This window comes from Vulpes vulpes, chromosome 16 (genome assembly GCF_048418805.1).
Source record: "Vulpes vulpes isolate BD-2025 chromosome 16, VulVul3, whole genome shotgun sequence".
NCBI classification, from domain to species: domain Eukaryota; kingdom Metazoa; phylum Chordata; class Mammalia; order Carnivora; family Canidae; genus Vulpes; species Vulpes vulpes.
The window spans coordinates 38,458,528-38,473,965 of NC_132795.1; the positions used below are offsets into that span (position 1 = coordinate 38,458,528).

The 15,438-nt window shown below is 38.5% G+C and overlaps 1 protein-coding gene across 2 annotated transcripts in view; it reads left to right on the forward strand.

Moving 5' to 3' along the window:
* Positions 1–15,438, forward strand: part of SRGAP1 (SLIT-ROBO Rho GTPase activating protein 1) — a 266,692-nt gene that overhangs the window by 150,221 nt on the left and 101,033 nt on the right. For both annotated transcript variants that reach the window (XM_026001787.2, XM_026001788.2), the window contains exon 4: positions 9,240–9,302. In XM_026001787.2, the coding sequence (XP_025857572.1) occupies positions 9,240–9,302 (63 nt within the window). The remainder of the gene's footprint in view (positions 1–9,239; positions 9,303–15,438) is intronic.

Sequence of the window (15,438 nt, forward strand, 5' to 3'; positions counted from 1 at the left end):
ATAAGCACAAATCAGGCTAGATTGAAATCATTGTATTCATCTCTTTCACTAGGCTGTGAGGTTCCTTTTCCAACCTTGGCACATAGAAGATACTCCTAAAAACCGGTAGAGTGGGGGATCCCTGGGTGGCTCAACGGTTTAGCACCTGCCTTTGGTCCAGGGCGTGATCCTGGAGTCCCGGGATCAAGTCCCGTGTGGGGCTCCCAGCATGGAGCCTGCTTCTCCCTCCTCCTGTGTCTCTGCCTCTCTCTCTCTCTCTCTCTCTCTCTGTCTATCATGAATAAATAAATAAAATCTTAAAAAAAAAACAAAACGATAGAATGAATAAGTGAATGCATGAGTGAGTAGATGAATGAATGAACTTTTATTAGGATCTCAAAGAATCTCTGCCTTTGCTAATTCAATGGATGGCTTATAAATGAGCAAATCTACTTAATTGATTTATTTCTGTAAATAGTCCATGGTTTTTTCTTACCACAGTGCTATTAAGACTGAGATCTTCCACAATGTGGTTCCCTACATAATGTGGTCTAGTTTGCAGACTATACTCATAACTCCAGCCAACTGTGCCATTGACATAAGCTTTTGGTCACTCTGAGAAGCAGTGTGTGCCTAAGGATCCATGCACATCAGGCCTGCCACAGGAGAGAAAGTGATAATTTTGTAGACTCAGGTTCATGTACTATAGAGAATATATTATACCTTTTCATGCTAATAAATATATTATTATTATGCTAATAATAAGAAGTGTTACTAAAGTTTGAATTGATAAATTTTTGCAAAGTTCAGCATATTGAAAAATGCTCTGGAAATACACATTTCTTAAATTTTAGTCAATTATACTACAGTCTGAACCAGAATTTTATAACACATTCTGATTTTAATTGGATGAGTTTGTTTATATCAGCTACTGTGAAGTTATGCCTAAGTGATTATTCATTTAGTGACACTGAGAAGATACTTCTAATTTATCACCATTTTGAGTAGAGAAATAATCCTAGCATGAAAAATTGTTGTTTCTTGAAGAGATGAAGAAATGCAAGCTGAAAATGAAAATAGTTGTCTCATCTCCTTCATTCCCTGTAGGATTTTAAATGTGAGTCTTGAGTTACTTAATCTGTCTGCTCTGGTGCTGTTTATACCTGGGAAGTTATGAGTGACTTTGGATACATGACTTTGCGCCTTTCAAATTGTTGGCTTTCAGGCCAACAGCAGACCTTTTTCACCTGGCTGCCAAATGCCACATTTGCCTAGCAGTTTGTTAGTAAATATCCTAGGAGATGTTCCAGACACTTCCTTTAAGGTTAAGTTTTGTCTTGTTTCAAAATGAAGCTCTGTTTTCCATGCATCTGCGATTCTGATTTTCCCACATCTTCTTGAGGCATGGAGTTTTGTCTAAGAGAATATTGACTGATTTTCTTCTCAGGGATGAAGTAGATTGTGAGGCTAATTCCATGCACAATACTTGGTTGTGTGTTGTAATAAATACAAAGCCACGTCCCTTGACAGGTAGAAGGGAAATATTTGGAACACTATTAGATATTACCCAGAAGCTTGGTTCAGGCCATTAAGACCATCCCAGCTTTCTCCATTAGATGTTTTGGAGGATGCTGTTCCTCTGTCTTCAGAGTTTACGTGATTTTTTTGTTTTTATTCCTTAAAGATTTTTATTTATTTATTTATTCATGAGAGAGAGAGTGAGAGAAGCAGGCTCCATACGGGAGCCCGATGTGGGATTCAAACCCAGGTCTCCAGGATCACACCCTGGGCTGAAGGCGGCACTAAACCGCTGAGCCACCCGGGCTGCCCAAGTTTACATGATTTAAGAGAATCTAATCTCTCTCCCTGTATCTATCATGAATCAATAAATAAAATCTTAAAAAAAAAAAAAAGAATCCATTATTGGGGCACCTGGGTGGCTCACTGGTTGAGGGTTTGCCTTTGGCTCAGGGCGTGATCCCAGGGTCCTGGGATCGAGTCCCACATCAGGCTTCCCACAGGGAGCCTGCTTCTCCCTCGGCCTATGTCTCTGCCTCTCCCTCTGTGTCTCTCATGAATAAATAAATAAAATCTTTTAAAAAAGAGAGAGAGAATCTATTATTATAAAGACACATGAACATGAGCCTTGGAAACTTAAAAGTACACACACTATAGAAGTAGGGTCTGACCCTTTTAACCAAAATTTACATCCAAAACTCACTGAGCATGAGACATTAAAGTCATTTAAAATCTTCTCATTAAATATTTAATCTGGTTTTTCTCTTTCTCACTTATTCTCCCTCTGACTCAGCATAAGGTCAGGATTCTGGTCATCACAGTGGATTTACTTTAAAAATGCCTCTGTGAGAAGTCAGAAGCCCTCTGGATTGGTCATTTAATCCAACCACATAGATCACTATTGATTGCTCAGTGTACTCACATGTGGTTGTATTAATTATGCTCTGCCTTCTGCCTTTCTCTCTCTTATTTCTGGGAGTTTCCAGGGAGCAAGACTGTAGGCCTCCAGGAATAGAGATCCTGGCCAGAACCTGCACAGCGTAGAGCTTCTTACAGTGCTCTGTCCAGAAAGCTGTTTGGGCACGTCTGGCTCTTCCATGAGAATTTAAGCTGTGGAGTGCATTAGCCATGCTGTATTTAGTCAGGTCTGGGTCTATCTACTCAACAAATGTGTGTCTAGAATCTGTAGTATGCCAGGTACCCAAGCAAGCCCAGAGACATAGTGCCTACTCTCAAAGAAACTGTTTATGAGGAAAGAAATGTGGCAAGTGTACTATTAACGGGTAGCATCAGCTTAACACTCACTGTACGCCACATCCTGTGGTAAGTATTCGTGAGGACCATCCCGAGAAGACTCTGACGTGGAAACTACTGATGTCTCCATTTTGCCATTGAAAAAAAAAATGAGGTCTCACAAAATTATATAACTTAGGCACAGACTATATAACAGGTTTGGAAATAGGCAGTTCTGATTTTAGAGTATGAACTCTTAACCACTAAATTATACAGCCTTAGGAGTGGTGAAAAATGAATATATTATAAAATCAAAGAGAAGGGAAGATGTCATTTCTTTCTTTGGGAGACCAGGTGAAGTTACGAGAAAGTTTTCAGAGTAGCAGGTAGGATTGTACCAGGGAAGTGAAGGAAGGAGAGGCCTGGTCAACAGGGACCAGCCCTGGGAAAATATAGGGATGTGAAAGCAGGACAGGTGAGATGGCATTTTAAGACCATGAAGTAGACTAGTTAGGCAGGCGACGTTATGGGTGATTTAAGCATTTTGAACTCTATCCTGAAAAAATACAGCAAGCCTTTGGAGGGCTTTAATCAGAGAAAGGACATAATTAGATCTCTATTAAAAAAAAAAAAAAAAAAAAAAAACCTTTCTGATGGCGTGCAGAATGGATCAGCCCAGATAGATAGGATTGGTCACTTCTTCTATAGGGAGAAGTGACTCTTAGATAAACCCCAGATTCTGACTTGAGTGACACTGTTGTCCTAGAAGCAATACAAATTCATTAGAACCCCTTTAGAAAATAATCTTCTATGTATCAAGGGTCTTAGAAATGTCAGTACTTCCATCATACTAATTTCATTTCTGGGAACTGAGCTTAAGGAACAACATAAAATACAAGATGTGACCTTAGACCAGCAGTTGTGATCATAGTTCAGAGCGCTTAAAACCAGATGGGTAAAATGGAATGAATAAGTGACTAAATGATTGAATGATTAACGGAAAATGGTAGTTGAAATATTAGTAACCGTAATAGAAGAATGGTTAATATACATTCACTGGGTGGTTATGAATCCAGTAATGACAGTTCTGAAATTTATGCAAGTACATGGAGAAATGCATTGTAACTGGGGAAAAAAGCAGAGTAGAAAAAGATACTTCAGTATTATAGAACGATTACAAGGCAGACCTATGTTTAGATAAACAGACTTGAAGGAAATACGTCAAATTGTAATGGTAGTGCTGTGTCCCTCTATGTTTCCAATATTCTTCCGTGCCCTTAATTCATTTTTATAATGCAAAAAGGCTAAACACTTGGGGACTGTTAATTTTGAACTTCATGTTTGAGGTGTCTGAAACATCAAAGTGACAATAAGTAATAAACAATTAGAAATAGGCTTGGTTTTCAACTCTCAGCTTACACATTGGAGACAGTAAATGACAACTGAATTGAAACTCTAACCATTTTCCTTCCCCTTGGGTCAGAATTTCAGAGTTTTATTGTAATATATTAGAGGTTTTACCACCACTGGAACTTACATAGGCTCATCTTAATAGGGGCAGAAACCCAATTTTTCCCGTTTCCAACTCCATACCTGAAGCAGTTGAGGGGACTTGTCCTGCCCTTTGCAAAAGTAATTTTAATCTACCAGTCTCAAATAACATAGAAAATACCTGATTTCAAAAAATCAGGTATTTATTATCATTTAATAAAGCTATTCTTTTATAAGGAAACACTGATTCCTTTTCTTGATACTGAGGTATCATTTTTCTTTTTTTTTTCTTTTCTTTTTTTTTGGGGGGGCAGCCTGGTCAGGCAGGTAGAGGTATCATTTTTCTTACTTAGCAGTACTTATTCAAGGATCAAGGGTCTGCTTCACTGTTTTTAGAATTTTTTTAAAAAGATTTTATTTATTTATTCATGAGAGACACACACAGAGAGAGGCAGAGACAGGGGGCAGAGGGAGAAGCAGGCTCCATGCAGGGAGCCCAATGTGACACTCAATCCCAGGACCCCAGGATCACGACCTGGGCGGAAGGCAGACGCTCAACCACTGAGCCACCCAGATTGTCCCTTAAATATACACAATTTTTAAATTTTTATGTCTCTTTCTTAGAATCCCTCAATAGTCTTTGTACCCTGCTATGAGAATGAAAATAGTAGTCAAAGAAAACATTCTGCAAAGGCAGAACAGGTCAGATGCTAGAGGCACGAAGAAAGTGCTACAGGAAATCATAGGAAGACGGGGACTTGACGCTGTGTCCTGCCCGTGTATCTGTGAATTCATGCTTCACACATGAGTCACACGAACTAGTGCTTCAGTTCTTTAATAACAACCTTTGCAGACTAAAGAAATTGTGGGAAGACAATAGTTAATTTTGAAGTTATTTCCTAGACTATGGAGGATTTGGACTATGATTTCAAACAAACAGGGAGCAACTTTGGTGGTGCGTCACGAGGATAGCCAGGGGTTTACCCTACCTAAAAGGAACTTCCCACTAACTTTTCAGAAAAATCTAAAATTCCCATGGGAACCAGGATCCTTAAGTCCTCTTTCATGATTTGTATATATCTTTTCCTGTTGACTGGAGGAAATTTCCACTTCCCAGTGGATGTTTGATTAATTCATTGAGTACCACTAGGAGTAGGACTCCCATGAGAATGGAATGCAGAAAGGTAAGTTTAGTGAACATTTAAGGGTTAGAGCACAATACTTGGGACCTTCCAAATCAGGTATCCCCTGGAGGTTATCTAATGACCAGGGCAATGGGGAGGGACATCAAAATGAAATCAACCACCATCTGCCAAGCACTTTCTACTTGAAAGTCAATGAAGCAAGTGTCTTTACAGACCAAGAGAAAGAAAAATATGACGTGTCCTTTTTGCTCAACATTTGTAATGTTGCCATTACAAATAATGTCTGGGAAAGAAATAATTATAATATTTATGGGATGTTCTCTGTGTATTAGGTATTGTTCTAAATGCTATGGATGTGTCATCTGATTAATGTTCTCATCAACCCTGTGAGATAGGTACAATGACTAGATTCACTTTACAGATCTGGAAACTGAGGCCCCTGGGAATCCAAAGTCTTTGAAACTTAATGCTGGGTTATTCTGACTCCAGAGTCCTTGCTTTTAAGCGTTATACAATACTGCCTCTCAGACAAAATTTTTTTTTTTTTTATATTTCAGGGCCTCTGGGAAAAGGTGAAAGAAAAATGTAAGAGTATGTTTAGTAGAGTATAGTTTGTAATGCCAGATTTCTTCTACCTCACTCATTACCTGGAATCTTGTAAAATGTAAAATGTACAAAGAATCTTCTTGCTTGTTCTAAGATTTTTGACCTAGGATGGCTTGGCAGGACTCTTACCACCCCAAATCTAAGTCTTCAATCTGATTTTAAATATTCTTGTTCAGAGCTAATTGGACCTATGGGATTTTGTTGTTGTTGTTGTTATCCTAAGTCTTTGCCAAGAAATACTTTATTTTTGGAGTTTCTACCTGAAATATGGACAGCTGAGCAGAGTCACTTGGTGGCCTTTGATCCCATTAGAGAGTTCTGAATTGGTGACCCAGATCCTTCAATGAAATTTGATATTAAAATAACACGAAACTGAAGTCTTAGGAGATTGCAGTGTAATATATACGGTCAGAGTAACCAAGACTTGGGGAAAATAAAATGAGTTTAAGTTGGCTTCATTTGCTCACTTGTGACTTTCCTTTCACTCTTGAGTGATTCTTAACCCACCTCTTCACAATCAGGGACACAGCAAAACATACAGTCTCTAACTCCAATTTAAGGATTTTAGAAGCTAGCAGAGCTCAATAAATAGCAGTACTCTTTATCACGTCCAGAAGACCCAGTGACAAGTGCTGCTAATGAATTTGAATTCCTCAGAGTTCAGGTACTACTCTGATGTCATTGTCCCACACTGTTTTATCTTCCAGGAGTTTTTGCTTCACACATTTGGCCTTTTTTGAGGGAGGCCTAACCCAGTGACTGTGTTTACAGATGGACTGACTGTGTTTCAGCTAGCTCCTAATATTCTCTCTCTCTCTCTCTTTTAAGATTTATTTATTTATTTGACAGAAAGAGAGAAAAAATACAAGTAGAAGGGGCAGAGGGAGAGAGAATCCAAGGCGGACTCTGTGTTGAGTATAGAGCCCGATGTGGGGCTCCATCCCAAGACCATGACCTGAGCTAAAAGCAGGAGCCAGGCACCTAACTTTCTGTGCCACCCAGGCACCCCCTGCCCTTATATTTTCCTAAGAGTAGCCTGTAAGCTTTTCCTTTCTTCTGTCTCACCAATGTCCAGCCTTCAGCAGATGTAGTAACAACTGCAGCTATTACACAGACACAGTATTTCAGCTTGTTTATGGATTCATTTAGCAAGTGTTTATTAGAAGTTTCCCATGTGAGCCAGCAGGACCTGGTCTAGCAGGGGAGGGAATGCTACTGTTGGTTCCTCACCTGCCTTTTCCTGGTCCCGGCCTCGTTCCCAAGCAGCACTGTGCAGGACATGAGAGTCACAGAGCTGATAAAGATATAGCCCTTACCACCGATGCAGACAGTCCGGTGGGAGACACATAAATGATCCAGTGAATGTTCTTGATTCAAACTGTAGGTGAAGCCACACTACATTTTTTCCATTCTCTACAGCTGACTGCGTAATGAACTCGAAACAGGAAGCAAAAAAGTAATTTGGATATATGATTTCCTTTAAAATACCTTATAGATTTTGCTGGAAAAAATACTTTAATACTCATATATCAGACTCACACAATTAGCCTGGGGGAGACTGTTTTGAATGTTAGTTATTTACCAACTGTGCAGAAGAGTAGAACTCTTTTTCATCTTAATGAAAATAATAAATGCATATGAGCACCAGGTGTTGCATAGAAGTGATGAATCACTAGATTATATACCTGAAACTGTATTACACTCTATGTTAACTGGAATTCAAATACAAACTTGAAAAAAAAAGAATATAATAAATACAGAAGCAAAAGTATATGGATGATAAGTAGCCTCACCGTCTCACTGCTTTGAAAATGCTTTCCTAAAAATTATAGATAGTTCTTTTGACAAGGGAGAGTTTAATTTCTATTTTGGTTTCTAACTTAGCTTTTTGGGAATCACAAAATTTCTTTGTGACAGTACTAAGATGGGATGCCACAATTCATCTTTTTCTTTTTTTTAAGGTAGGCTCCACCCCCAGTGTGGAGCCCATCGTTGGCTTGCACTCATGACCCTGAGATCAAGACCTGAGCTGAAATTACGGGTCAGATGCTCAACTAACTGAGCCACCAGGCACCCTTTTTAGTGACTTTAGTTTGACAACTCAACTTCTGAGTAGGAACGATGCTTCACCCTGCTTATTTTTTCTTTCTTCATGATAAAGTCTGATTCAGATGATGGGAGAGCCTTTCAGACTCGACTTATTTGCCTCTATTTGGCCTGTGGTGACTTGGTGCACACATCTAGTGTTTAGAAAGAGCCATTTAACTAGAATCAAAAAGACAAGAAATACTGTTGCAAAGATGTAGAGGAAAGAGGACCCTTGTGCACTGTAGAAATGTTAATTGGTTCACCCACTTTGGAAATCAAAATATTAAAAATAGAGGGGCACCTGGCTGGCTCAGTTGGTGGAGCATGCGACTCTTGATCTCAGGGTCTTGAGCTCAAGCCCACATGGGATGTACAGATTACTTAAAAATCTTTTAAAAAATTCAAAATACAGCTATAATATGACCCAATACTTCCACTACAGGTTATTTGCCCAAAGATATTATTCTTTTCACTCATTTGAAAAGAAAGACATATGCTCCCCTGTGTTTATTTATAATAGCCAAGATACGGAAACAACCCAAGTGTCCATTGATAGATGAATGGATAAAGAGGTGGTATGGAATATTACTGCGACATAAAAATGAATCAGATCTTGCCTTTTGTGACAACATGGATGGACCAAGACAGTATTATGCTAAGTGAAATAAGAAAGATAAATATGATTTCATTTACATCTGGAACCTAAAGAGCAAAACAAACAAAAAACAGAAACAGACCCGCACGTACAGACAACAAACTGATGGTTGCCAGAGGGAAGGGGAGTAGGGGTGGGTGGGTGAAATGGATGAAAGGGTGTAGGGGATATAGCCTACATCCATGGGAATAAAAGGAACAGCATAGGGGAGATAATCAATGATACTGTAATAGGGTTGTATGGTGACATATGGGAGCTACCCTTGTGGTGAGCACAGCATAACATCTAGAGATGTTGAATTGCTTTGTTGTACATCTAAAACTAATGTAACATTGTGTGTCAGCTATACTTTAATGAAAAAGAGAGCAGTTTGGTCAAAGATGTGTATTATATTAGGAACATGCTGGCCTTCATTGTATTATATACATTCTCCTATTTTCAGTCACTGGACTTTTTAATATAAGTAATTTAGAAACAAGTTTCTATTACATTTTAAAATATACTTAATTTCTTCTTACTTACAGAGCAAAGAGATTGCATTCCAACTTCATGAGGATTTGATGAAGGTTCTTAATGAACTCTACACGGTAAGCATGTCATCTTTCTTCTTTTGCAGTAATCTTTGGTTTAGAATTTTGGTTTGCAGAAACAGAGCTCTAATTAGAATTTATTCCAAGCTACGGTGTTGATGAATCTTTCTCTGGTTGAAGTGTGGAACCAAGTGGATAGATGCACACTGCTATATTCTTTTGCCATCCTCTCAATTTGAGGAGACTGTATTCGAGTAAATATATATATATATATATATGCAGTTAGCAAACTTTTAAGGAACTAGAGGATAGGTGTCCCAGGAAGACATGTTTTTAACTGGTTGGATTATAGGTGATCTGTACATATATTTAATTCCTCAATATTTTGTCTTACATTGTTACCATTATTAAATTAGCCATTCCAGGATTTGAGCAATTTAGAGTTGCTTTATTCTGTTACTATAAGTAATCTTTTTTCCTATTTCAGTTAAACTGTTTGGTTAATGACTTAATATGATAAAATTACTTTGGGGAAGGTATATATTTTCTCCTGGGGAATAATCTGCTTTTTTGAATTTAAATTTTATTTAGGTTAATGCATATAATCATAATAAATTAAATAATTTAAAGCTTTTTTAAAAAAACAGTGAGGTTGCAGATTGGAATCAGTCATATGTTCATATAAATTTTTTTATACTTCATGATCATAATATTAAATGCAAATTCCTTCTGAAGGAATTTGATGAGTTTTTATTTTATAAGAGAGAAAAACATAATGAGAAATGAGTAATATTAATTCGTTATAGCTATAGATATTTGCATATTTTCATTGTACAAGATTATCTGAGTTCTTATTTATAGGCAAATTAAACCTGAAATATTATTAACATGTTTCTTGATTTACAAATTCCATTTGTTCTTAAAAAGCCATGTGTGTAAAATTCAATTTTGTAAATTGTTTTTAATGCTCCATTGATACTTGCTAATTAAAAGACACTGTAGTTTTAAGCTTTTTATTTATAAAATGAGTGATATGCTCATAAAACTCACTTCCCAATTTTTTTGTATGTGTGATAAATTTGTACTTTTTTAAAGATTTATTTATTTGAAAAAGAGTGCAAGTGAGTGGGGAGAGGCAAAGGGAAAGGAAGACAAAGTCTTAAGCACACTCCACACTGAGTATGGAGCCCCATATGGGGCTTGATCTCATGATCCTGAGATCATGACCTGAGCCAAAACCAGGAGTCACTTGCTTAACCAACTGTGCTAATCAGTTGCCCTGCTAATGAAATTGAGTTTTTTATGATAAAACCCATTTCTTAGGCCATGTTTTATGTGATTTGTTAATTTCTGATAATCTTAGTTGGCAACCATTTCTAGATTTAGAATTTAAATTTAGAATTTAAAAGTTAATTAAGCATCGTGCGTCTGAGACAGCCAAAGAAGAAATTCTGTATCATCTTCCATTGAACTGTTTTAAGATGAGAGTTCTGTGGCATTTTCCTTGTGGATCCCTTTGCTTGGACATTGTTTTACCTAGAAATATAAATCAGTCTCTAATACTTTAAAAAATAGATATGCTGATTGCCATGACATCACAGACAAGAGCACGTTTACTGTGGTCTGAAGCTAGTAGTCCTAGTCAAAGCAACAATGGCAATGTAAATGTAATTGTTGAATATGAAGAAAATCAGTAAAATGTGAAAATTTTATCTCAAGGAGGGATGTGTATAGTGAAATTTTTCCTGGATTTGGCCTATCAAATGGACTTAGACATTGTTATCAGACTCTATGTAGATGAATCAAGTAAGCTGACACCTCAAAACTCTCATCATTATCATTCTGAAAGAGTAAAGGAACCAGGTTCTAGGAGAGGCCACTGGAGTTTTAATGACCCTGCCAGAGTCATTTAACTTCTCAGAATCCATTGAAGAACTAAAGGATAGTGGAGATAAGCAATGACATTTCAATTAGGTAGTCTGTAGATCACTGTATACTCTTGGGGAAAAAATTTAACTTGGGGCACCTGGGTGGCTCAGTCAGTTAAGCATCCAACTCTTGATTTCAGCCCATATTTTGATCTCAGGGTCATGAGTTCAAGCCCCACATTAGACTCCGCACGTAGAGGGTGTGGAGCCTATGTTTAAAAAAAAAAAAAGATCTTAACCAGAGAGCATGCTCATATAAGGTCAGAGGTCATGATCCATTGGGAAAGACCTTCATGTTACACACACTGCTTACTATAAAAGATGATGTTTGGTTTCTCTTGTACTTGAAATTCAAATACACAAATTCTGTCTTGTTAAAATGAAATCTATTTACTATACATTTTCTGCTTACATTTGGAAAGAAAAGGTGAGCAGTATTTGAACAGGGGACCAGGAGTTGGGGGAATGTGATTGAGGTTCCTTGTGCAACCACTGACTGGTCATGTACAAATGACTGTCTGAGTCGCCTCATACGTAGGAGTTTTGTATAGCTGATGATGCTATAATGATTGCCGAAGCAACAAGTACAAAATATGTAGCCTTAAAGAATTGAGGAGGCTATTTTCAGACAAATGTTCATTCCTCCTTTTTTTTTTTTTTCATCCCTTGATACTCCTTGGGAGTCGAAAACATTTTGAGAAATACATAACTTCCTTATACCAGCAGAGTTGGAGTACTTTATTTTATTTTTAAATATTTTGTTTTTTTATTTATGAGAGACTCGAGAGAGACGCAGAGACACAGGCAGAAGGGGAAGCAGGCTCCATGCATGGAGCCCAATGTGGGACTCGATCCCAGGACCCCGGGATCATGATCTGAGCCAAAAGCAAACGCTCAGCCACTGAGCCACCCAGGTGCCCAGAGTACTTTGTTTTAAATTACAGTCAACCTTAGTAGTGAGCAGCAGCCTATGTGTGGGCTTCCTCACCCAAAGATATTTCTCCCAGAGGCCTAAATATTCTATCAGAAGGTTTTGTCTTAAATAAAATGCAAACACCCAGGAAAAGTAGAAAGAAATGCCTTAGGATCGTTTATACCTTAAAGTGAACCATGTTTTATCATCCTTTGAGTACAGGTTGGGTACATCAGACGTAAAGGCCTGGATTTCTGAGCAGAGGAAGAGAGGAAAGACTTTGAAAACATGCATTTTCTCTTCTAATTTTTTCCCCATCCTTGCCTTTATTTGCAGAAACAGGGCCCTCAAAATGGTTTTGAGCCTCCATTTAGATTTTTATACCATCACAAGGGCCAGCAAGACAGTTAGGATTCCTTCCGCTTTGAGGGGCAGAGACACTCAAAATCATGGTGTAAACAGGATAGAAGTTTATAATCTGTCTCACATAAAAAAATCCAGTGGTTTGTGGCCCAGTGCTGGTGTGGAGGTTACATAAAGTCATTCATGAATCAGGCTCCTCCTATCCCACTGTTCAGAGAAAGCTCATTGTAACCTTTGCCCTTATATTTACAGTAGTTGCTAGACCCCAGTCATGACCTCTTCATTCCTGAAATGGAGAAAGGAGATCCCAACAGAATGGAGAAGGGAGGGAGGGCAGGGCAGGCCTCCTGTCTCTTAAGGGGACTTAATGAAAGTCCCATGTGAAACTTTCACATATGTCTCATTGGCCAGAACTTAGGACAGGATTCCAGCAGGCTGTAGTGAAGTCAGGGAGTTATTGTCTTGTAGGTGGCCAGCTCGTTGCTAACCAGTTACAGATTGGGGATTCTTTTAATTTGAGAGAGAAGGGGAGATATTTGTAGGTAACTAGCCATGTCTACCAAAGTAGCTAACATTTATTGCATGCTCATTATGTATGTGCTAGTTTTTGTGCATAGCACATCACTTGCATTAAATCATGTGATCCTCCCAGCATCTGCCTGAGGTAGTTACTGTCTTTTCCTCCATTTTACAGATAAGGGAACTGAGGATCCGAGAGGTGGCCCAGGTTGCACAATGAGTAGTAGAGGGGGATGTCAGGTCCAGGTCTGGCTCCTAGAACCCATGTCCTATACTGTCATTTTATCTCCATTGCTATAGCTTCGGGGAAACCATTGTCTAACAGAGATCTCTAAATGTTAATGCCTCCCTAACAACATGGAGCACTTAAGCACTTTATTACTTGTTCATTTTTACTGTTAGAGTCTGTACATTGGTGTTGCTTTAATAAAAACAGGTAAAAAATTGAGCATGTGCCTCAATGGCAACCTTTCCTTCTTAGTAATATTAATTTAAATGATCTAACAGATGGACTCACCAGGCCAAAAAGTAAAAGGGTGAACCAATATCCTCAGACTCCCTGAGTAATCCACTAATGAACTTCCTTTTGCATCTCACGTTTGAAAGAGAACTTAAGTAGGTTATGAAAGCAGGAAGAGTGCTGTGTTAGTACAAAAAAAAAAAAAAAAAAAAAAAAGAAAAAGAAAAAAAAAGTGGAATGGCCTGGCAGTCAGCAAACATATTTGAATCCCAGCTCACTTAGCCAATCTGAGCATCTGTGTTAGCATGGATTCTTCAGAGAAACAGAACCAAGAGAATATAGAGAGGGAGAGAGAAATCTAAAGATTGATGATAAGGAGTTGACTCCTGTGGTACTGAGGCCAGAAGTCCCACAATCTGCAGCAAGCTGCAGAGCCAGGATGTGCGTTCAGTCCGAGTCTGAAAGCCTGAGATACAGGAAAGCCAGTGAGGTTCTAAGTTCTAGCCCAAGCTCAAGTCCAAAGAAGATGACCACATCTCACCTTGAAGACAGTAGAGCAGAGAGAGCAAATTCTCTTACTCCGCCCTTGTGTTTTGTATTCCGGCCTTCACCAGGTGGGATGAAGTTCACCCCCATCATTACGAAGACTTAATTTATTTATTCAACAAACACTTTTTTAAACGCCTATTACAGTACCAGGCACTTTGGGATATATTGGGGATGTAGGTGTGAATAAAAACAAGCCACATACTTCTTCTCCAGGTATTTATATTCTGATGGGGAGACACCGACAGTAAATACATAAATGTATAGGATGGCAGGCGTTAAGTGCTAAGAGGAAAAAATAAAGCTGAGTTAATATAGATAAGGCATTCAGAACAGTGCTTGGCACACAGTAAATGCTTAATAAGTGTTAGGTGTTAGTGTCATCCTGGTCGTGTCATCCTCTTCGTCATCAGTGGAGTGGGGATGCTATGATATCAACAGTAATTACAGATGGTTTTTGTGATATGTAGGTACATACACATGCATATGGTTTTTCCTTATAGTGGATACGTATTTTGTACAAAAAAGAAAAAGGAAAATAACTTCCCCTAAGAAAACCAAATCAATAGTAGATAGGAACAGGGCTGCCATCGGGTTAATGGGGAGGTAGAAACGCAAAAACGGAACACGGGTGACACAGAAAGTCAGAGGGGGGCATTCAAAACAAAGTTTGCCTTTATCAGTCTGGCAAACAGTAGTTTCAAGCATTAAGACTCTCCCCCAAAATCTCTAAAGATTATGCTGCATTTTAGTAGAAAAACCATGATCTGTCATATATTAATATCTCTTTGCTTTGCAGCATTATACTCAGCATTTTCAAAAACAAAGAGCTTGCCATCCTCAGTAAGCAAATTCTAACAAAGATTAACACAGACGGTCATGATAAATCCACATGAAATTGATTTTTAATTATGTGTAATTGATTATCACACCCCCTATACATCAGTGACACACATGGCTAACCAGACTCAAGAGGTAATCCATCCTCAGTTTCCAATTAACATTATGAGGAATGAACTGAGAAAATGAAGATTTATCCAACCCTTATCATGAAGCAAGCACGTTATCCCATTCATTTCTTGCAGCAGCCCTGTGAGGCAGGTATTCCTAATCCCAGTGAAACAAATGGGAACTGGGGCTCAGAATGATGAGCTCAGGATTACGCAGTTAATGAATGCTCCAAAATCTAAACCCAGCTTCGTCCTGAAGGCCCATCAGTTGTCCATCTGACAGCTGCCTTTCGGGAGGATGTGTAGGGCAGGTGAGGGAAGGAAGGGTGGAACGTGATCTAATAGATAAAGCTCATAGGTAAAACTCACACTGCATGCTCTCCCGGACACTTGTAAAAACTCATTTGAGCTTTCCAGACTGTCTACGTGGGTTACAGAATAGGAAACTCAAATGACTTCGCACCCCAAGCTTTAATGTTGGGGTCTGTGCATTTGGGCTGCCTCTTTAAGATAA